Source organism: Equus asinus, chromosome 22 (genome assembly GCF_041296235.1).
Source record: "Equus asinus isolate D_3611 breed Donkey chromosome 22, EquAss-T2T_v2, whole genome shotgun sequence".
Classification (NCBI taxonomy): domain Eukaryota; kingdom Metazoa; phylum Chordata; class Mammalia; order Perissodactyla; family Equidae; genus Equus; species Equus asinus.
The window spans coordinates 54,451,720-54,474,879 of record NC_091811.1 but is presented as its reverse complement, the minus strand read 5'-3'; the positions used below and the strand labels follow the sequence as shown (position 1 = coordinate 54,474,879).

The following is a 23,160-nucleotide window of genomic DNA, read 5'->3' as shown; positions in this document are numbered from 1 at the left end:
TCTCTCTCCAACTTTCCAGCTGTCTGGACCTTGAATTTCTCAAAGCTTCTCCACTTGTTACTCATATTAATTATTCACGGATTCTCTGCTCAAGCCCTTAGGATGGGCCAGGTTCTCTTCTAAGCAATTGATATGAAATAGTTCATTTAATTCTCACAACAATCCTATGAGTTCCATTTGAGAAACGAGAAAACAGCCACAGGGAGGGTAGGTAACTTACCTGAGGTCCCACTATCAGTAAGTGACAGAGGCAGGATTCGAACTCAGGCAGTTCGGTTCCAGAGCCCGTGTAGTGGAGCACCCACTATGATACAGTAGGCACCAGGGTTTCAAAATGAACAATATTCACTCATTTCCTCCTCTCTCCAGTACTTACTGCCTCGATGTTTCTTGCTTCCTATCATGCTTCTATATAAGGAAATGGAGAGATCATCAGTTTGGGAGCCAGGCTGACTTGGATTGAAGTCCCAGACCAGCCCCTTGCTAGCTATGTGACCTTGGACAAGGTCATATAAGCCTCTAAGCCTCAATATCTACCTTATCTCTAAGCCTCTACAACTATAAAAATTAGGGGACTGGGGGGGATATCAACAACTATGTCATGATGTTGTGAGGATTAATTATCACATCATCAAACACTCAGCACATAGTATGTGTTCAATCGATGAGCTTCCTTCTTCCAGACCCCTGTGCCATCAACTGCCTCGGCCTAGTTTTACCCCTATCTGCTCCACCTTCTAGATCAGTCACCCCCACCATCCCCAAGTCTCCCCCACCCCGGGGCGTGTCACTTCCTCCTCTGCAGCCTCCCAGATCAGTACACAAAGGCTGCTGCTGCCTCCAGAGGAAGGGCTGCTCTGCACGCACCTGTGAGTACCAGGGCACCAGCCCTTCTGCCTCTTCTCCTTACTAGCCCAAACCCCACCTGGTCCCAACCTCCCAGGAAGAGGGATCTGATCTGAGGAGCCCATGACACCCAGGGTTCAGTTGAGACTTTAAAAAGGCTCCGAACTCTTTTCCGCATTCCTAAGAGCCCTTGTCCCTGTTCCCTCCTCTAGTTTTACAAGCCCTCCCTCCCCCACCTATCTCTCGTGCATCAATTTCTCAAGGGCAGGGCTGGAAGGAGGCAAAGGAGGTGGGGGATGTATGGGTGCTACCATCCAAGTGCCTGCCATGTGCCAAGGATCATGTTAGGTCGGGTTCTCCCAATGTTACTCTCCAGCTGCCATCCCTGCTGCCTAATGGCTTGTGCTCAGCTCAGACCTCCTCCCATTTGGCATCTTGACTACAGATCCCACAGTCTTGGGTGACTGGCCCAGGGGCTCAGCTCTCTTCCCTCCCTGTGACTCTGAGTGGGCAGGAGACGGTTCCACTTGACTTGGGAGATCTGGATTGGTTGGGAAGATGCTCTGTTTCTCTGCTTTTGAAGGGGCAATAGGGTGTGTATGGGAGGCAGAATTGAGTCCAGGAAAATGGGACAACCATGGAGGGAGAGAAGGGAAGACTGAGAAAGTCTCTCAAGGAAAGAAAAGAGATTAGGTAGAGCCCATTGGGGCCAGTGAGGAGAAGGCACAACTTTTCATGATGGTGCCTGGGTTGGAGGGGAAGAAAGCAGCGAACAGACCAAGGGCCTGGCCTCTCTCAATCCCGGCTCCGCCTCTAGTCCACTGTGTTCTTGGGCAGGTCGCTCACCTCTCTGGAATTCAGGTTCCCATTTGTAAAAAGAGAGGGTTGAAGTAGAAGTTTCCGTCATTCTATGGTTAGGATCAGAGGGTTGAAAAGGAAGTAAAACAAAGAACTGTGAAGAAGTTGAGAAGAGAGAAGCAGCAGAGAGATGCAATCCAGTTTTTGAATAGGAAGAGGAGAGGGAGACAGAGAAGCAGGTGGCGGGCCGTGTATCCCCAAGGAGGGGAGAAAGGGGAAGAATTGGCAGAAGAGGACTGGGGAGGGCTGTCCAGGGAGTGCCAGGGCCCCCTTCACGGGAAATGAGTGGGGCTTGAGGTCTCTGGCTTTGTCTATCCTGGGGATCCACTGTGGCCCAGGGGCCCCACCTGTGAGAGATGAGTCAAAACTGGGCTCTGGGGCCGGCCTGGTGGCATAGTGGTTAGGTTCACACACTCTGCTTCGGCAGCCCGGGGTTCACATATTTGGATCCTGGGCCTACACACCACTCATCAAGCCGTGCTGTGATAGTGTCCCACATATAAGATAGAGGAAGATTGGTGCAGATGTTAGCTCAGGGCCAATCTTCCTCACACAAAAAAACCCCAAAACTGGGCTCTGTGCTGCAGCATCTCCAGCCTCCCCGACCACAGGCATGCAGAGCAAGGAGGGCTGAGGTTACCCTGAGGCTGAGCCCGGCGGCGCTGGCCTCTCACAGGAGGGCGGAGGCTCCGTTCTATATACACAATGCCTGGGGTCACAGGTGGTGGGGAGCAGGATGGGGGCGGTCAACAAGTCAGCACCCCACCCCTTCCCCACACCCTGTGCAGAGCATCTGGATCTGAGTCTAGACCTGGGCTGCTGAGGATTCAGATGCTTCACAAAGAGTTAGCTGGCCTTTCTCACACACCGCTGACGGGAATGTACACTGGCACAGGCTTTAAGGTGGTTGTGTCAGTAATACTCTCCAATATTACAAATGATAGCTGTTTATTGACCCTACAAACCCTTTTCCAGGGCTTTATCCTACAGATTCACTTGCACACATGTGAAATGAGAAATATATCAATTTTCATTGCAGCATTATGAACAACTAGGAACAATTTAAATCCCGTTGTAAGAGACTAACGACACTACAACCTATCCACGCAATGGAAGTCTATACGGCTGTAAAAATGAACAAGGAAGTTCTATATTTTCTTGAGGAGCAGGAGCTCCAAGAAAAGTAGTCAAAAGAAAAAAAGTAAGGTGCATAACTGCGTGTATTCTACCATTTGTAGAATTCTATCATTTGAGTCTACCATTTGAAGAGTATATACATTCATATTAGTTTGTATACGCTTAAAACAATCCCTAGAAAGATTGTAGGCAACAAAAGATAATCAATGGTGGTGATTTATTTGGAAACTGGGGTGAGCAGGGATAGGAGTGGGAGATTTCTCACTATCTTGTTTAACTTTTTGATTTTTTTTATTATGGTAAAATACACATCAAATTTATCCTTTTAACCATTTTAAGTGTACAATTCAGCAGCATTAAGTACATTCACAACGTTGTGCAACCATAACCGCTATCAGTTCCAGAACTTTTTCTTCACCCCCAAAAGGAAACTGCTCATTAAGCAGTCACTCCCCATCCTCCCCTCCTCCCCAGCCCCTGGCAACCACTAATCTGCTTTCTGTCTCTGTGAATTTGTCTAGTTGGGCTATTTCATATAAATAGAATCGTGCAATATGTGGTCTTTTGTGACTGGTTTCGTTCACTTAGCATAAGTTTTCAGGGTTGTAGCATGTATCAGTGCTTTATTCCTTTTTATGGCCAAATATTTTATTGTGCGGATATACCACATTTTGTTTACCCATTCATCAGTTGATGGACATTTGAGTTGTCTCTACCTTTTAGCTATTGTTTTTTTTTTAAGATTGTATTTTTTCCTTTTTCTCCCAAAGCCCCTGAGTACATAGTTGTGTATTTTTAGTTGTGGGTCCTTCTAGTTGTGGCGTGTGGGATGCCACCTCAGTGTGGCCTGATGAGCAGTGCCATGTCCACACCCAGGATCTGAACGGGCGAAACCCTGGGCCGCCAAAGCAGAGCCCACGAACCTAACCACTTGGCCACGGGGCCCACCCCTAGCTGTGCACTTTTAGTTGTGGGTCTCTCCAGTTGTGGCATGCGAGACGCCGCCTCAGCATGGCTTGATGAGTGGTGCCATGTCTGCACCCAGGACTAGAACCGGTGAAACCCTGGCCCAGCGAAGCCGAGCACAGGAACTTAACCACTCAGCCACGGGGCCGGCCCCTAGCTATTGTAAATAGGACTGCTATGAATGTGTGTGTACAAGTTTTTGTTTGAACACCTGTTCCTTTAGGGATATATTTAGAGTGGAATTGCCAGGTCGTAGGGTAATTCTGTTTTAACTTATTGAGGCATCGTCAAACTGTTTTCCACAGCGGTTTTACCATATTACATTCCCACCAGCAATGTATGAGGGTTCCATTTTCTCCATATCTTTATTAACACTTATTTTCCAGTTTTTGATTATAGCCACCCTAGTCGGTGTGAAGTGGTATTTCATTATGGTTTTGATTTGCATTTCCCCAATGACTAACAGTGTTGAGCATCTTTTTATGTGCCTGTTGGCCATTTGTCCATCTTCAAAGAAATGTCTAAGTCCTTTGCCCATTTAAAAACTGGGTTGTTTGTCATTTTGTTGTTGAGTTATAAGAGGTCTTTATATATCCCTGATACTTACCAGATATATGATTTGCAAATATTTTCTCCCATTCTGTGGCCTGTCTTTTCACTCCCTTGATAGTACCTTTTGATTCGCAAAAGTTTTAGATTTGGATGAAGTCCAGTTTATCTATTTTTGCTCTTGTTGTTTGTGCTTTTGATGTCATAGCTAAGAATCATTGTCAGGTCCAAGATCATGAAGATTTACCCCTATATTTCTTCTAAGGGTTTGTACTTTTACTTTAATCACTTAGGTCTTTGACCCATTTTCAGTTACTTTTGTATGTCGTGAGGTGGGAGTCCAGCTTTATTCTTCTGCATGTGGACATCAGTCATCCCATCATCATTTGTTGAAGACTATTCTTCCTCCATTGAATGGTTTGGCGAAAATCCTTAGCTATAAATGGATGGGTTTATTTCTGGACTCTCAAGTCTATTCCATTGACCTCTATGCCTATCCTTATGGCAGTACCACACTGTCTTGATTACTGTCGTTTTGTATTAAGTTTTGAAAGTGAGAAGTGTGAGTCCCCTAACTTTGTTCTTTTTTTTTCAAGATTGTTTTGGCTATTCGTGCAATTCCATATGAATTTTAGGATCCGCTTTTCTACTTCTGTAAAAAAGGCCATTGGGATTTAAGGTTTTGATTTTTGAAGCATGATAATGGATTGTCTATTCAAATTTTTAATTAATAAGTTTTAAAAAATCAGAAATTTGGGCCAGCCCCAGTGGTCTAGTGGTTAAGTTCGGCACACTCCACTTTGGTGGCCGAGCCCAGTTCCCAGGCATGGACCTACACTGCTCATCTGTCAGTGGCTATGCTGTGGCGGTGGCTCACATACAAAAAAAGGAGGAAGACTGGCAATGATGTTAGGTCAGGAGAATCTTCCTCAGGAAAAAAAAAAAATCAGAAATTTGCCTGATCTTCCCTAGTGGTCATTCCAAGAATTGCCCTGCCTTCAGGCCCTTTCTACAATTTAGATCTCCTTAGTGCAAAGTATAGGAAAAAGAAAATTTTACCAACCCTGGCCTTCCTTCTTCCATTATCCTAGACCTTTAGAAAGTTCTTCTTATGGTCTAATTTTTATTCCTCTGGCTACCATGTCAATCAAGTACAACTACCTCTCCCCCTCTTTCACACACCCCTTATCTTCTCTAGCTTTCTTTCCTCTTATTCCTACTCCCTGACTTTCTTCCCTTATTTAGAGCTCTTGACCCTATTCCCTTATTAAGAATCCAAGATTGTGAAAGCTGCAAGGGCTGTCAGATTACTTATTCACCTCCCTCACTTTACAGATGCAGAAACTAAGGCCCAGAGAGAATGCCAGACTTGCTTCACAGCCAGTGAGTGACTGAGGCAGGACCAGAACCTGGTCCATTTTCTGTTTGGTTCTCTTTCCACTATGGCTTGGAATCTTGGTGAACAGACCTGGGTATAGATCTTAGTGCCTCCTGGCCCAATTCCCAGACTCTTGATGAGGTCATTTTGCCCATGCTGGCCTCATGAAGTCTGCACATAGGAGGGATGGGTCTTTTCCAGAGCCAGTAGCCCAGCCTGGTACCTGCCCCTTCCCACCATTTTGAAGAAACTGCTGAATCCACAGGGGGAAGTGAAACTATGATGAGAGACAGCGTCGGGGTAGAGTTTTGAGAGTGACAACCACAGGCTAAGTTTAGAGGACTGAGAGCTTGGGGTCCTCCCTGAGGACCCATGTATCCCCATTTATATCCTATTACAGACCATGATGCCTTTGTCAACGGTCCTTGTTTTCCTGCTGGCTCTGAGCGGAGGTGAGAGTGAGTTGGACGCCAAGATCTCATCTCCAGGGGAGGCCACAGAATGGGGAGATCCTGATCCATCCCTGCCAGAGTCCTGCCAGCCAGCTCCCTCCTGCCAGAAGTGCATCCTCTCACATCCAAGCTGTGCGTGGTGCAAGCAACTGGTAAAGATGGGCCTGTGGCCTTTGAACCATGTGTATGTGTGTATGCAGCCTAGGTATACGTGTGTGATTGTGTGGGCACATGTGTGCTTTTCTGGGTGCACTCTGCAGTCCTGTGTGTGACTGAGTTTGTGCACATGGGACTCCTGTGTGTGATTGTGTGTACATGTGCATACACATGCATGCAAGCTTCCTTTGCCGTGCACATTATGTCTGTATCTGTGAATCTGTGTATATATGGAGAAGGTTTGTGACCGTGAATCTGGAGGAAGCATGCTCTTGTTGAAACTTATGCTTATGTTTAGGTAGAGGGATCTGTCGTGCAGGTACACATGTGAGAAAGCATATTTATTTCTCAGCTCCGGCTGCCATAACAAAATACCATAGATGGGGTGGATTAAGCAACAGGAATTTATTTCTCACAGTTCTGGAGGCTGGGAAGTCCAAGATCAAGGTGCCAGCTGATTAGGGCCCTGGTGAGCGCTCTCCCTGGCTTGCAGAGGGGCTGAAGACAAGCTCTCTGGTGTCTGTTCTTATAAGGGCACTAATCTCATCATGAGGGTTCTACCCTCATGACCTCATCTAACCCTGATTTCTTCCCAAAGGCCCATCTCCAGATACATCATAGTGGGGGTTCGTCCATAGCAGAAAGTGTATGATTGGGTTTCTGAGTCTCTGTTGGGCTGGGGTTTTTACCTTCCCAGGAATGTAGCAGCTTGTGACTGGGAGGGCAGGAAGGCAGAAGCGAAGGAGCTGGAAGCTTGTGGGCTTTGGGGGAAAGGGTTGAGCTACCTAAGTGGCCAAGAAGGATGCTGGGGTGTGGGTGACTCTCTAGTTGGTCAAATAAGGCTGTTCTTTGTTTATGCCTTAAAGAGACAGGGCTCAGGAGGGGTGGAACATGAGGAGTGCGCCAGCTGGGGGTGGGGGCGGGGCAGAACTGCCTCTCACAGGAAGATGGAGAGTTAGATGAGATAAGAGATGAGAGCAAACTCAGAGGAGGTAGAGCTACAGAGGCTTAGCGGGTGAGGAAAGGCACATAGTGAATCAGGGGGAGGCAGAGAGCAGAGGTGCCATGTGGGGGCTCTTGGCACAGTCGGGCGGGTGTCTGTCTCCGCCAATCCCCAGACCAGAGGCTGGCACCCGGGCCAGCTGAGAAGCCGCTCTAACCATTTCCTTCCCCTGCGGCTTCCCAGCCAGTCCCAGGGGTACCAGACACATTGCGGGGAGGTGAGCGCCTCTTCTTTCCCTAGCCTTCCCCTTCTCAGGAACTGTGGGTCTTAATCTGACCCCCTTCCCATTTCGGCCTGAGCATGTGGGGGAGGTCGGACTAGGAGGCCAAGCTCCTCCTTTTTTTGTGGTAGTGAGGTCCCCGAGATCTCAACAGGAAGTCTGTGGTCCTAGGGGGAGGGGAAGGGTGGGCTGCTGGAGAAAGGGGGGAGTCGAGATAATGGGGAGGGGGGTGCTATATGAAGTGGGCTCTGACGAGGAAGAAATGACGGGGGTTAAAGGATAGCTGTGGAGGGAAGGGGAGGGGAGGGAATGGGGGGGTCTCAGGGAGTTGACTGAGAGGGGAGGGACTGTAAGGGGCCGCGATTGCAGGGTGGTTCTGGGAGCAGGGCCGGGGGTCTGCAGGGACGCGGGTCCCGACGTGGCCCCCTTGTGGCGCAGAACTTCACGGCATCGGGGGAGGCCGAGGCGCGGCGCTGCGCTCGGCGGGAGGAGCTGCTGGCGCGGGGCTGCCCCCCCGGGGAGCTAGAGGAGCCCCGCGGCCGGCAGGAGGTGCTGCAGGACGAGCCGCTCAGCCAGGGCGCCCGCGGCGACGGGGCCACCCAGCTGGCGCCGCAGCGGGTCCGGATCACGCTCCGGCCCGGTGAGTCGCTGGGCGGCGGGGCTGGGGTGGAGGGCGGGGCTGGGATTTGGATGCGCCCCGCTGACCCACGCCTGCCACCCCCCACGCGCAGGGGAGCCCCAGCAGCTCCGGGTCCGCTTCCTCCGTGCCGAAGGATACCCTGTAGACCTGTACTACCTTATGGACCTGAGCTACTCCATGAAGGACGACCTGGAGCGCGTGCGCCAGCTCGGGCACGCCTTGCTGGAGAAGCTGCAGAAGGTCACCCGTTCTGTGCGCATCGGTGAGCGCGGCGCTAACCGGCACCCTGCCGGCTCTCTGCCTCTAACTTCAGCCGCCGCCTTAGCCTCAGCTTCTGCCAGCGTGCTCGACACACGAGGGCCTCACCTGCCATCTCCCAGTTTTTAATGGGTCGCAGGTTCTTGACATCGCTCCCCAAAGACATCCATCTTCTAGGTCGGAGCTGGAGGGGACTTAAGAGATTGTCCAGTAGGACCACTCATTTTATAGGAGGGGTAACTGAGGCCCAGAGTCTGGAGAGACTGTTCAGACGGCGCCCAAGGGGTCAGACAGTAACCAGATCGACCCAGACACTGCCCTGATGCCACTGTCTCAGCCATGTCTCTTGGACAAGGCCTAAATGCCACTGTCACTGGCTGCACACTGTGCTAATTTCTCCTCATTCGAGATCCCCTCCTTGCCTCAGGCTGCTACTACACCCTACAGCCTTGTCTTCTTTCTCAGCCTTCAGGAAACCCCTGTCTGACTCCCACTGTGGCCTCCTCTGAATTTCCTCCATCCCCCACTTCTCTGAGCCCAAGTTCTGACCCCTTTGCTCCTGCTGGGTACTGGGTCCCTGCTCTCTAGGAGCTCAGCTCCCATTACCTCCTCTACGACCGTCCTCCCCAGCCCTCACTTCCATGGTCTCCTCCCTTCCGTGTCCTCAGCAGTGGCTCCTCCATTCTGCTGCTGTCCATTGACTTCTGGTACAGGTTTCATGCCTCCCCTCTCCCAGGCTTTGGCTCCTTTGTGGACAAAACGGTGCTGCCCTTCGTGAGCACAGTGCCCTCCAAACTTCGCCACCCCTGCCCTAGCCGGCTGGAGCGCTGCCAGCCGCCCTTCAGCTTCCACCATGTGCTGTCCCTGACGGGGGATGCTGAAGCCTTCCAGCGGGAGGTGGGACGCCAGAGCGTGTCTGGCAACCTGGACTCGCCCGAAGGCGGCTTTGATGCCATTCTGCAGGCTGCACTCTGCCAGGTGAGGAGGCAGCGTGGGGATCTGGATCCAAAGGACTGTTTGAGGCCAGGACTGCCATCTGGGGTTGGGCAGTACACAGTTCCAGGGGGTGTGGGTCTTGTCATAGTCACTGTAGTTTGCATATTTATTTTGACCATTTCCTGGTGGACTGGAGTAAAATGTCTTGAGGAAGAGGCATGTTTTTCTAATTCACAAGCAGTCCTCCATGAGCAGCAACCCTGTTTTTGGAGCTGGGGAGGAGCAGGGAGCTGGAGGCAGGGGGATGGACAAACTGACTCAGAATGAGGCTGGCCAAATCCTTGGCTCATAGGGCTGGCTAGGGTGGCTCAAGGGCCACACCCAGGTGCATAGCCTACCCCCACCCCACCCCAGGAGCAGATTGGATGGAGAAATGTGTCCCGGCTGCTGGTGTTCACTTCAGATGACACATTCCACACAGCTGGGGATGGGAAATTGGGTGGCATTTTCATGCCCAGCGATGGGCACTGCCACTTGGACAGCAATGGCCTCTACAGTCGCAGCCCAGAGTTTGTAAGTCTCCCCCTCACCCTGCCCCTCCCCATCTGAGCCACACTTCCTCCCCTCCCAGGACCCCCACCCCCAAGCTTCATTCTCCTTACTGGGCGCCACCCTGCCATCTTCCCCAGCAGTTCCTCCTCTCTACGTCCCCCCGCTGCTGAGGCGGAAACCTGTGTCATCCCACTCCTGGGCCCCTCCCTCCCCCTTGCCAAGCCTCCGGGGTTTCTCCAGCTAGTGGAACCCTGGTTCTTGGATTTCCTGGGCTGAGGGCACCTTGAATGTTGTGGGGGGATCTGTGGTGCTCACCTTGTCCCCTCTCCCTGCCCCAGGACTACCCCTCGGTGGGTCAGGTAGCCCAGGCCCTCTCTGCTGCAAACATCCAGCCCATCTTTGCTGTCACCAGCACCACACTGCCCGTCTACCAGGTGAGAGCTGTCTGAAGGCCACACCCTCCCACCCAGAGCCTCTCTCAATTCCCTCAAAGACCCATTCTCCTCCCCCCATATGCCCTCCTTCTAGACCCCCAGAAGCCCATTTCCCTAGAGCTGTGACCCACCATTTCCCTCAACTCCTCACAACTCAGGAGCTGAGTAAGCTGATTCCTAAGTCTGCAGTGGGGGAGCTGAGTGAGGACTCCAGCAACGTGGTGCAGCTCATCATGGACGCTTATAATGTGAGGGGCCAGGGTCGGGGGAGAATGGTAAGGGTGGGTGCTGGGGGAAGGTGGCAGAGGCCCTCCAGTGGGGTGGCAGAGCTGAGAGAGAATGATCACTTTTCGGTGTATCACTCCAGAGCTACCTCTGGTTTGCATATGGCTGTCGTTAATAGTCCATTCACTCACTCCATCCCATGTCCATCAATCTTAAGTGTCTCATGTGTGCGGGGCATGGAGCCCTGCTCCAGGCAAGGAAGGAAAGTACCATTTGCTGAGCTCTCATCTCATGCCACGCACTGTCCCAAGTGCACATACTGTTTGCCCTCTCATTTAACCCCCTCAGACCCCTACTTGGGAACCATTATCATCCCTGTTTTAGAGATGGGGATTCAGACACAAGGAGGCTAAGTGACTTGCCCAAGGTCACACAGGTAACAGATGGAAGGGCTGGCATTTGTCTCCCAATCAGTCTGTATGTAAAGAATGTGACATCTGGAACCTGCTTTCACTGAGCTTATAAACAATTCAGAGATATTCTTGGCAGGAACCATAGAATTTTACTGCTAGAAGGAACTACAAAAATTCTTCAGTGTTTCTTGGGTTTAGATCTTCTCTCTGCAACTAGACTGTAGGCTTCTTGATGACAAGAACCCTGTCCTAAACCCATGGCGAGACAACAGGAGACAGTACCGAATTTCCCAGGACAAACTCAATGTAAAGAATCTTCCCTTTAGACTGTGTATGCACACAGCTTATGTGTCCTGATCTGGGGTCTGAAAAACAGCCACCGCACGTTCACGTGCCTGGCCAGCCCCGTCCCGCAGCAGGCCCCCCGCTCGCTGCAGCTGCATTGAAAGGCTGCGGTGGAGGCCTCTGCACCCCGTGTCCTCCTCTCAGGTTTCTCACAGGGCCTTGCTCGAGAGATGCCTCCTGACCGGGCAGGATGGAAGGAGCCCTGAGGCGGGCTGACGGCAGGGTTCTGGCAGACTTTGGGGCGGCATGACGTGGGGCTGCAGTGCTGCCCTCACATGGGGACTCCCTCCTTCTCTCCCCACAGAGCCTGTCGTCCACCGTGACCCTCGAACACTCTCCACTCCCTCCTGGGGTCCACATTTCTTATGAATCTCAGTGTGGGGGTCCTGAGAAGAGGGAGGGTGAGGCTGGAAACCGGGGCCAATGCAACCACGTCCGAATCAACCAGACGGTGAGAGCCAGCCAAAATAGGCAGAAGGAAGGAAGTGGGGGTGGGAGGGAGAAATTGAAGCAGGCCAGAAAAGACAGGGGGGCGGCACGGAGAACAAGCAAAAGCATGGGGTAGCCCTCCATTCATCCTCTCTGAAGGGGCTTAACGAGCAGCATCCTCAAGCGTGTTTCCAGGAGATGAGTGTTAGCATGACCCCATCCCTCAGTTTACTAAGGAGTAGGGTTCTGAATGATTGGTGTTTGTGGGTGTGTATGTGTGTATGCACCCATGCGCAAGATTTTAGTCTAATTTCTGCCCACTCTGTCCTCAGGTGAATTTTTTGGTTACTCTTCAAGCTACCCACTGCCTCACAGAGCCCCATCTTCTGAGGTTCCGAGCCCTTGGCTTTTCAGAGGAGCTGGTTGTGGAGTTGCATACACTGTGTGATTGTAACTGCAGTGACACCCAGCTCCAGGCTCCCCACTGCAATGATGGCCAGGGGCACCTACAGTGTGGGGTATGCAGGTGAGGGCCTCCTCTTCCCCTCACCCATGTGGCTCCCCACAGATGACCAGCACCTGTATTCCTCCTCCTTTGCTTTCCATCCTCCCAGTGGAGTCTCTAGACACCCCAGGACTGCACCCTGAATTTCATCTCCTGAAGCTTCCCTCCCCTCCACCAGAACTCCCTCTACTCTTCTTCTCCCTGGTGCTCCACTATACTCCAGCATCCCTTCAGTCACTCATCTCTCTCCACTCTTGTGAGATCTTGGGTTTAGAGGATCCTGGGAAAGACAGGCCAAGGGATGGTGCAACTCCTTGACCCACCTTTCCCTTCCCCTCCCTCCCCTCTCAGCTGTGTCCCTGGCCGCCTGGGTCGGTTCTGTGAGTGCTCTGAGGCTGAGCTATCCTCCCCAGACCTGGAATCTGGGTGCCGGGCCCCCAATGGGACAGGGCCCCTGTGCAGTGGGAAGGGACGGTGCCAGTGTGGACGCTGCAGCTGTAGTGGACGGAGCTCTGGGCGTTTTTGCGAGTGTGATGATGCCAACTGTGAGCGACACGAAGGCGTCCTCTGTGGAGGTACCTGGGGACTTTGGGGAGAGGGGCGGGCTCAGAGTGGCTCTCCCAGGGGTACTTAGGCTCTGGGAACTTCATGGCACTAAGGGCAACTATCAAAGATTCTTGTGTAGGAGTTGAAGGATGTGTCTGGAACACTTGAGAGGGAATTAGATGCACAGGAACAGGTCAGCTTTAGGCGGCCTGTGGTGGCCACTGTACGTGGGGAGTATGGTTGTCACTCGGTGCATGGCTCTGCCCCAGGCTTTGGCCGCTGCCAATGTGGAGTGTGTCACTGTCACGCCAACCGCACGGGCAGAGCATGCGAGTGCAGTGCGGACACGGACAGCTGTGTCAGTCCTGAGGGAGGGCTCTGCAGTGGGCACGGACACTGCAAATGCAACCGCTGCCAGTGCTTGGATGGCTACTACGGTGCCCTATGTGATCAGTGCCCAGGCTGCAAGACACCATGCGAGAGACACAGGTGAGGCCTCAGGTCTTGCATCTTGGGGACAGGGGCACAGTGGGGCTCCCTGAACCACTCCTACCAGCCTGCTCTTTCCTGCATGTGGTGTGGGTGACAACTGCCCAGCTGGTAACTTACTGGCGTCTACTGGACAGGGACTGTGCAGAGTGTGGGGCCTTTGGGACTGGTCCTCTGGCCACCAATTGCAGCGTGGCTTGTGCCCATGCCAACGTGACTCTGGCTTTGGCCCCTATGCTGGATGATGGTTGGTGCAAAGAGAGGACCGTAGACAATCAGCTGTTCTTCTTCCTGGTGGAGGATGAAGTCGGAGGCAGGGTCGTGCTGCGAGTGAGACCCCAAGAGAGTAAGTAGGCAGGGATGCTGTGGACATGCCAAAGAGAGCCCTGGAAATTTTACGGGCAGGGCCTTAGTTGGGGATGGGGTCAGGATAAGGGGAAACCAGGCTAGGCCTTGAAGCAGAGCTGCGAATCCAGGCAAAAGCAGAGGTGGTGGACCAAGTGGACAAGGCTAAGCTCTGGGCGCTGAGAATAATCCTGCTGGGTTCCCATGTTTTCAATGACAGGCAGGGCTGGGCAGGCTGGATGGGTTGGGACATACTTGTGGGCGACTGTTGATCAGTGCCTATGCCCCAGCCCCCAGAAGTCTGTTGTTTCTTTCCCATAGAGGGAGCAGACCACACCCAGGCCATTGTGCTGGGCTGCATAGGGGGCATCGTGGCAGTGGGACTGGGGCTGGTCCTGGCTTATCGGCTGTCGGTGGAAATCTATGACCGCCGAGAATACCGTCGCTTCGAGAAAGAGCGGCAGCAACTCAACTGGAAGCAGGTGAGGAGACTCCGCCTGCTGTCCCACTGGTTGGGTTTTCCTGGCTTTCCCTGGAGGGCAGGGGGCTCCACTTTTCTCTCTGCTTCCCCCCAACCCCGCCCTCAGCCCTGCCTCCGCCTACCCAGGCCCCGCCCCTCCGCCACTTCCCTCGGCTCCTAGGGTCCAGCTCAGCTCTCGGCTGGCCTCGGGACAAGATAGAGGAGGAGTCGTGGACTTTTCCTCATCACTTCCAACCTCTTCCCCCAGGACAGCAATCCTCTCTACAAAAGCGCCATCACAACCACCGTCAACCCCCGCTTTCAAGAGGCCGACAGTCCCCCTCTCTGAAGCGGGAGGGACCCTCACCCCAGGGCTCTGCTCGCCGGGAGGATAGTGGGAACTGGAGGGGCGGGGTCTAACGGGCAGCAGCCTGGGAGGGGACTAATCCAGAGCGGAGTGGCCACCACCTCACTTCATTCTCAGGGACACCCCCGAGGGCCGCCTACTGCTGCAACGTTGCTTCCCTACCTCACGGGAGTGGGGGTCACCCCACCCATGTATACAATAAAGTCTTACCTCAGAGCACAGCCGTCACTTTGCTTCACCCCAAGGCCAAAGCAGGCTGCGGAGCCTGGGCCTGGGCAAGCTCCCCTTCCTTCCTCCTCCTGCCACTCGAGGGCAGGGGCCAGTTCTCACACTTGAAGGTGCAGGAGAATCAAGACGCGGCTGCGCGGGAGGCAGCTGGGGTGTGGGCGAGCGGATTCTCGGGTCACGCTGCTGGAGGAGCACCCAGACCACACTTTGAGAAACACTGCACTGCTGCTATCTAACCTCATTCGGGCCTGCTGTGCCCGCTTTTTTCTTACTCAGAACCGATACCCTGTTTCTACTTCTACCTGTTGCTCCTTTGTGGAGAAGGGGAGGTTTAAGGGTGCTGGGAGTTGTGGGGCGGGTATAATTGGGGGGGAAAAAAGGAAAACCACTTTGGCTCCAGTGAAAAAGCTTCCCCAAACGGGAGATAGTACGTAGAAAAGCCCCATTTTCTTTTTATTTAAATATCCTAAATATATCACGAAGGAACATACACTGCACTTTAATGGTAAAAAGATAACAAGTTTATAACATCTTATAAAAACTACCATTTAAAAGTGATCTTGTTCATTTGATATTCCCCTCCCCCAATAGCAAAATAAGTATATTAAAAAAAAAAAAAAGGGTGGAGAGGAAGGGTAGGAGGGATTGTTAAGATAAAAGCCCCATGGCCACAGCAGAGGCAAAGAGCGTCTGGGGAGAGGGTTACAGGTTGTGACGGACTCCATGCCTCACTTAACCCTCCACTGTCAAGCCATGGGGCACAATCAGTAGCTAAGTGATGACAAGAGGCTGTTAGGGGTGGACAGAAGAGACTTGGGGTGCTGGGAAGGGCAGGGCTGGCCACCTAGGAACTGGCCTACTCTTCCCCAGGTCCCAATTTCCACCTCCTGGTCTCTGAGAGCCTGTCCTGTCTCCCTTTCCCTTCACTCCCAACACACCTGAGGCATCTTTCCAGTGCTAGACCCCACCCCAGCAAGGAGGGCGGGGCATCGGGCCCAGGAGCCTTTGCAGCGGTCTTAGTCTGTGGTTTCCCTGGGGTATACGTGGGGCTCCTGGGTCCTCTGGGCCCTACGTCACTCGTCACTCCTTTGACCTCTTTGCTCCTCTCTCCACACACATCAACAGCCCCAGAATACCAGCACCTGGACAACTGAACTAACCACCTGCTCCTGAGTTTCTCCCACACCCGATCCTCGGCGGGGGCGGTTCTGGATGGCCCTTTGCACAGACGTTCAGAAGTGCCCTTTCTCCCACCCACCCAGGCAGGAAGCTGCAGGCTGCAGGGGGCCAGGGCACATTCTGACCTAAACACACACTCACACAAGGTAAGGGCACAGAGCACTCATGTGAGTCTCTCCACTCACAACCCCACCCTAAACAGATTAGCTGCAAGTGGCAGGGGGAGAGGCCTCTCACTTTCAAAGCCACTCTTGGGAGGACAGTTTTCTAAATGTATCCTCCTTCCCAGAATATATTCCCAGAGGTGCATGAGAGACAAATTCCAGCCCCGCAGAGCCCTTAAAAAGGAAGGGGGCTGGCTCCCACGGAGAAAGATGCTCTGCCTGCAGGAACCACAGGGCAAATCCAAGGATTGAGGTCCAGGTCCTGGACCACCTCAGATGGGAGTGCCAGCATAACGGCAGACACATTCCCAGCGTCTCCCCCAAGGCTCTTGATGCCATCAGGGACCATCTAAAGGGTGCCAAGCCTCTTTTCTTCTCCCCTGAAATCCTCACCACTTGGAGGTACAGACGACCGCCCCCTGCCCCCATCTCCTCTGGAACAGGTAACAGTTGGGAGTATACTGCGATTCTCTACATTTTCTGGGAAATGCAATCATACCTTCTGGAGGTTGCCATCTGAGATCCCCACTGACAACCTGGTCAGGTTCACCCAGTCTCCATGATTACTCACCCCACAGGTCAGGTCAGGACCAGTGGGGGTCAACCAAACCCTCAAAACCTCCCATAAGACCCTTTCCTTAGCAGGAAGAGAGTTTTTTATTTCACTTTTAAAAAATTCATGTTCACAAGCCCTGGCTTGGGTTAGGAACACCCTAACCACCAGCCTGCTGAATCAATCTTAAAAAACCCTCTAAAACAAAGCCCTCCAGTCCCCTAAATTGAGTTCCCCAGCTCCTGCCGGAACCTCACGCACCCTTCAGGTTTGGGGGAGGGGGGAGAGGATGTTTTATGCTCATCCTCCCCTAAGTTGAGGGCCAAAGAAGGGTTTGGCTCAATAATATGCCATCTCCAAGCATACAAACATGAACACTCACATACCACACACACACACACACCCCTGATCACTTTTTTGGGGGTGGATAGGGTAGTGGTGTTGGAGCAGAGAGGAGCAAAGAATATGGTTAAGAATAAAACCTACGTTAGGTTTCTTCCTCAGTCCTTTCTCTGCTGCACTTCCTCCCCCCAGTTCTTTGTTGGGTAGGGATGGCCATCAAGAAGGAAGCCAAGACCTTGTTCTTTGGGACCACAGGCCAGACCCCTACTTCCTCTACCTGAATATAGTGATAGGACTTGGGCAGGGGGAACCGCTCCTCCTGCTCAAGGGGCATCTCAGGGGACACCAAATCCCTTTGTTACTTCAACAGTTGTTACTCAACTTGGGACTAGTCTTGGGTTGTTTCTAAGAGGGCACAAGGAGAGAGAACCCATTTTGACATCCATGACTCCCTGTCAACACCTCTGTCTGGCTTAGGAGTCAATGGCAGCGAGGTAGCCACAAACTATCTCCAAGATCAACTTCCCAAAGAGAGAAACAAAGGGCTTCATGGGCCACTCTCACCCAAGTTTCCTCCCAAAGGCACTTGAGCTGACCCCATTAGGTACCAGTGTGGCATGGGCCATCACCACACCCATGGGCACAACTCTCGCTCTTCCCTGGAGGAGATAAGAGGCACCTGGCCACTCTGCTTGGATCCAGCCCTTGTCTGCTCCTCCCCCCCATTCTTCCTTTTGTCCCTACAGTGTATGAGGCCAAAGTAAGCTCAGCTGCCGTCCCTGATCCTGTTCTCCTTCAAACAGGAAGTGAGGTGCAGGGCTGTGGAACATTGAGGATCAACTGCAACTAAAAACTCCATTTTGGGGGAGGGCTGGACAAGCCGTAGTCCCTAGTTTGAACTAGGACTCTCTGCCTCCAGATTACCTGTATCCACAGTGCACCTGCTGAAATTGCTTTTGGATAAACAAAAACAAGAACAGAACAGACAGACAAACCCCTCTCCCCAATCTTTTCCATTTCAGCTGCCAGCTGTAGTCCAAGGTTGTGAGAGCCACACTTCAGTCTTGGTCCTGTACCTTGAGTCCCCACCATGACCAGAGCCAAGGGTCCAGGGACTAGCTTCCCTACCCAGGAATGCTGAAGGAACTCCCCCGAGATACTCATAGTCTCAGATTATTTACAGAGCTCAGGCTCTGGGGCCACTGTCCCCGGAAGCACTCTTCTGGTCTCCTGGGTCCACTCCTCCAGGAGGGGGACAGGTACAGACGGGGTGGTGGTGGGACCATCAGACCAGAGGGGATGCGCTCTTCAGTAGATTCTTCTGATCACTCCCACCACCCAGGGCCCCTTGCGCCTATAGAGAAAACTGCCCGTCGGAAGTCTTGGACTGGCACCCTTGGCACATCCGTTTGTGTCTGAGTAATCGATCTGTCCGAGAAAAACACTGAGAAGAAAGGGAGGGTTAAGTGCCTGAGAGGAGAAACTCTACCTGTAGGCTACATCTGTCTTCCCCACTCAGGAGGCACACACCGTCCCATTCTGCACCACCTCAGCACGTACCCAGGTGGCACAAGTACACACGGTTAGGAACTCAAGCTCTGGCGTCTGAGTCCTGGCTCTACCACTGAGCAGCTGTGTGACCTTGGGCAAGTGAGCTGACAGCCCTGAATCTGTAAACTCTTCTGTAAAATGGGGCTAAAAGTACTTCCTCACAGAGGAGCGGCTTTCTTTATCACATATTTATTGAGTATCTATCTCAAGGCAGGTCCAGTTCCTGGGGCTGGGGACAGAGTGGAGAACCAGAGAGACAAAGCCTCTGTCTCATGGAGCTTTCGTTCTAGCGTTCTGAAGGTTCAATGCAAGAGCGTGGAGCACAGCTGGAGACCCAGCAAAGCCTTCAGAAAGTCCTAGCTGTTAGTGTTTCTCATCTCTTGTTCTTGTCTCGTTTTGGTCCTGGCTCTTCTATTCTCATTGGATCAGATACTGACCCCCAGGGCAGAGATTCTCTCCCCTCCTCCAAAGTGCACCAGCTCTGAAGTTCAGTTGAATCCCAGCTCTGCCCTTGATCTGCTGTGTCCTTGAGAAACTTAGCTCCCTGAACCTCAATTTCCCCATATGTGAAACGAACACAACACAGCTGCCTTATGGAGTTAATATGAGGATTAAATAAAATAATCTATATCAAGTATGCTCTCACAGTGCCTGGCACAGAGTAAGTACTCTAGAAATACTGCTATTATTATTATTATTATTACTACAATTATTCTAATGGCCCCTCCCCATGGTCAGTTGCATAAGACCAGAGATACCCCTCACCCTGAGGTACTAACTTTATCGTGGCCAGGAATGCCAGGTGGCCCCTTGTCAGGCAGGGAGTTCTCGGGGAAGGAAGAGTCTGTGCACAGGGGTGGATGGCTGACACGTGAGCTTACCTGATGACACCGTTCACACTGGTAGGGCTTTTCCCCACTGTGTACACGCTTGTGGCGCTCCAGGTGGTACTTCTGGATGAAGCGCATATCACATATATCACACTCAAATGGCTTCTCGCCTGGCCCAGGTGGAGACAGAAGTTAATGTCAGAAGGTATACCTGGCAGGGGCCTCATTCCAGGTATTTTCCCAGAAATTTTAACTTTTAGCAATGTGTAGACATCTAATGGGGAAGGGTCCTCAAAGATGTTGGTCTTAGTGACACTAGATACAGAGCCAGGCAATCTCTCTACCTCATTCACGTACCTTCTTCCTCTATGTCTAATACTTACTCTTTAAAATAAACCCAACAAGAGCTACACACGCAATACAAACCACAGACTATTCTCTCGCTTTGAATATGAGCAAGAGACTTACCGGTATGAATAAGGATGTGCCTCTTGAGGTGGTAACTGCTCCTAAATGCTCCAAAGCAGTGTTCACAAACAAAATTTTTGGGAATCTTTACTTGAAAAGAGCCATTTTGTTCCACTACCACCACCTGGGGGCAAGAATCAGGCACGTCACAAGGCTGTCCCTCTGCCCACTTCTGCTCCGGGTCTGCTTCCAGCTGTGGCATGAAGCTACCTCTCCACTGCTGTCCTCCCCCCTCCCCTTAGGGTTAAGAGGCCCTCTGGGGAAGGAGGCAGGGTGGCTGAGCAGTCTGCCTCATCAAACCCCACACTCTGAATGCAACGGGGGTGGGGGGGTTGGGAGTCGGCCTGCCCTCTGCCACAGGACCACATGCTCCCTACACCTTCTTCCTTTCCCAAGGATGTTCTGCAGAGGGCAGAGACAGCTACCAAAGTGGTCCTTGGAGGAATTCAGGGAGACACACTCACTGCCTATGAAGGACCAAAATACCTAGGGAAAGCTGCAGGGTGAGCCATAGGGGAAGAAGAGAATTATCCCATTACCAAACTATACCAGTTTGGGGATTACCCCATTACCTGCCTTTTTAACAGTCTTTTTTGAATGAGAGGCCTCGGCCAAGCTGTCATCATCTTTGCGGCTCCTGGACTTATCGCTCTCTTTTCGGTGGCCCTTTGAACACAAATCGAGTCTAAACTCACAGTCCATCTCGGAACACAAGAGAGGAGAAATGCTGCTTTCAAACACTTTGTATATGAGAGTAAGCCACCTGCCCCAAAGGCTTAGAAAAAGTACTCCTCCGAGTCCTCTCCAGTACTCCGATGTGAAGGGGTTGTAGGTACAGAGAAGACCCTCCTTAGCTCTCTGAAATACCCATGTTCGTCCAGTCCCCAGCTGGATCCCTTTCCCCACTTCTCTAAACAGAAGCACTGAGGAATCAAAGCTTGGCATCTCCTGGCAGAGAGCTGGGCCACCCGACCCCCAGGTGCCGCAATGGACTCAAGCGCTGTACCTGACTCGAGCACCTCAGCACATCAGGGCTACCTGCCCGCTCTCCATTCTCGGCCTGCTTGCTGGCAATCTGGCTCAGCATCATCTTCTTGCTGGCTGCAGTGGGAACCAAACTCACACCTGCTAGGCCTTCACAAGCCAGGAGACTTGCCTAAGTTGAAAGGAGATGAGGTGTCAGGTCACCTGGCAGGGCAGGGCACAAACAGGCTGCCATCCCCTATAGAACTACCTTTTACACCCAGCTACAAACTGCTTCTCTCTAGGGAGGGTCCCTCGTCACTGCAAAACCCTGCTTCCTGGGGTCAGCCCCATGGCTGAGTGGATAAGTTCGCGTGCTCCACTTGGGCAGCCCAGGGTTTCGCCGGTTCGGATCCTGGGCGCAGACCTAGCACCGCTCATCAAGCCAAGCTGAGGCGGCATCCCACATAGCAGAGTCAGAAGGACGTACAAGCAGTATATACAGCTATGTACTGGGGGGTTTTGGGGAGAAGGAAAGAAAAAGAAGATTGGCAACAGATGTTAGCTCAGGTGCCAATCTTAAAAAAAAAACCACCCCTGCTTCCTTCAAGAGTCCTCCCTAACTCATCTCACCAAGAACTAGTTACTTAGTCAGCCATCAACATTTAGGATACAGATCAAGTGAATAATCAAGCTATTAGCAACACTTTTGTCATTAGCACTGTGCTAGGTACAGTGTACTGTGTGTGTGTGTCTACACAATACTTCAAAGTATTTCCAGGTCTTGTGAGCAGGCATGAGGGTCTGTCCTGCTCTCAACAAGAAATGGGAAATTTCTGGGGAAACTTCCTCCTTCTTCTCTCAGTGGCACTCAGCATCACATAGCCCACTTCTGATTGGCAGACCTCATTGGTGCCAACTATCTATCCTCTCAGGTCCCACAAATATGTTTATCAGTAAAATTAGGTCATTTCTCCCTTTAGATTTTAAATTCCCTGAGTGTTGTCAATTATAACAGATATAAAAATTAAACCACTTGGAAGGACTTTGGAGTTGAATATACAATTTGCTTGACCCCCCAGGCCATTTATATGTGTGCATATCCAGATTTCTTCACATTCCCTGCTCTACATATAGTTGAAAAATTACTTAAGCAAGGTATGTTTAAGAAAGCTTTCTCTTTTCACTGCTACATTCTCCAAGCTGACTTGGTTTAGCCAGCACTAGAGAATACACTTTTCTTACTGAAAAAACACTTTTAAGAACTAGTTGGTCAGCATATTTCCATGAGTGATTTACAAAGAAATTCTTTTTAGATGGTCAGTATATCCTGGGACCCCTTCTCTCCCCTTCAAAGACTCTGGATTGATAGGTCTAGAGGTAACAAAAAATTTAGCTTTGCTATTTGCACTGTATAATCTTGGGCAAATTACTCCACCTCTTTAAGCCTCAGTTTCTTTAAATGCAAAATGTTTATTCACAGTATCTATCCGACTTACAAGGCCGATGAGACTTAAACTAAGATGTAAAATGCTTATCAATGCCCAGTACAAAGTCCGTGATTAGTGAAACGCAGTCTTCCCAGAACAAGAGTGAATATACGATGCTGTGAAGTGGGTTGCAGACAAAGGAAGAAGAAACTGAAGGGCTCCTACTCTGCATGGAAAGGAGGAAGCTGTGCGTGCAGCTGGAAGAAAGCCACTTATATTATCATCAGGCTGCCATCTTGGTGAGACTGGTAGGGGAGGGTCCCTGGAAGAAAGCTGGGAGAAACTCTGGGGATGTGAGCACTTGGCTTTTCTACCCACACAGCTACAACAGCCTATCTGGTCATCCTGTCTCTCCAATCCATCCAGTACCCCCACAATGACAACTGCCTTCTAAATACACTGATCTGGCATCATTCCGCTGCTCAACACTCTTCAGAGAGAGTTTCCACTCCCTACAAAGTCTAATTCCTTATCAAGGTATAAAAAGTCCTTGAGTTATATTCCGCTCATTTCTCCAGGAAACAACTCTCTCATCCTAACTTTTCCGTCCATCACTGTCTGTCCTATTGCCTAACCACCCCCCATTTGAACCCTTTGCTCCTTAACTAGCCAACTACCTACAGAGCTTCTCACCTCATCGTTCTCCCTGCCTCTAAGCCTCTGCCCACACAGTTCTCCTTGTCTGAATGCCCTGTTCTGCTTGTTTAGCTAGCAAAATCCCATGCATCCTTCAAGCTTCATCTTTTCATCCAGGCAGCTGTATCATTCTCTCCTCTGCAGCGCACATACCTCTATCATTGCACATTCCTTCAATCAATGGATTCCCTGAGTCTCTACCTACTAGCCAGCCACTATGCAAGGTGTTGTGAATACAAAGATAAAT

General features: G+C 51.5%; 2 protein-coding genes across 10 annotated transcripts in view; one reads left to right on the top strand and one right to left on the bottom strand.

The window, feature by feature from the left end:
- Positions 1-794: 794 nt before the first annotated feature.
- On the top strand, positions 795-14,722 carry ITGB7 (integrin subunit beta 7). 5 transcript variants are annotated; one of them, XR_011497149.1, is made up of 16 exons: positions 795-869; positions 5,692-5,739; positions 6,135-6,338; positions 8,004-8,205; positions 8,297-8,467; positions 9,200-9,441; positions 9,814-9,972; positions 10,290-10,385; positions 10,544-10,633; positions 11,673-11,819; positions 12,130-12,323; positions 12,654-12,877; positions 13,118-13,337; positions 13,446-13,683; positions 14,004-14,164; positions 14,411-14,722. XR_011497149.1 is itself a non-coding variant. In XM_044756200.2 (16 exons), exons 2-16 carry the CDS (start codon positions 5,692-5,694, stop codon positions 14,489-14,491), a joined length of 2,448 nt encoding a protein of 815 aa, XP_044612135.1. In that variant the 5' UTR covers positions 795-869; the 3' UTR covers positions 14,492-14,606. The 5 variants fall into 5 exon arrangements, 4 of the variants coding, with proteins under 4 accessions (XP_044612135.1, XP_044612137.1, XP_070351156.1 ...); XM_044756200.2 differs by having other exon boundaries at positions 13,475-13,683; positions 14,411-14,606; XM_070495055.1 differs by lacking the exon at positions 795-869 and adding an exon at positions 2,834-2,905 and having other exon boundaries at positions 13,475-13,683; positions 14,411-14,606.
- ZNF740 (zinc finger protein 740) overlaps positions 14,608-23,160 on the bottom strand; it is a 10,403-nt gene continuing 1,850 nt past the window's right edge. For 2 of the 5 annotated variants that reach the window (XM_014847511.3, XM_014847512.3), the window contains exons 3-7: positions 20,831-20,980; positions 20,401-20,490; positions 19,825-19,948; positions 19,408-19,526; positions 16,728-18,419 (exon numbers count right to left, since the gene is read on the bottom strand). In XM_014847511.3, coding sequence (XP_014702997.1) covers positions 18,330-18,419; positions 19,408-19,526; positions 19,825-19,948; positions 20,401-20,490; positions 20,831-20,980 — 573 coding nt within the window. In that variant the 3' untranslated portion in view covers positions 16,728-18,329. Of the gene's footprint in view, positions 14,921-16,727; positions 18,420-19,407; positions 19,527-19,824; positions 19,949-20,400; positions 20,491-20,830; positions 20,981-23,160 lie in introns of those variants that run through there. The other 3 variants (XM_014847509.3, XM_014847508.3, XM_070495063.1) reach the window with 3 other exon arrangements.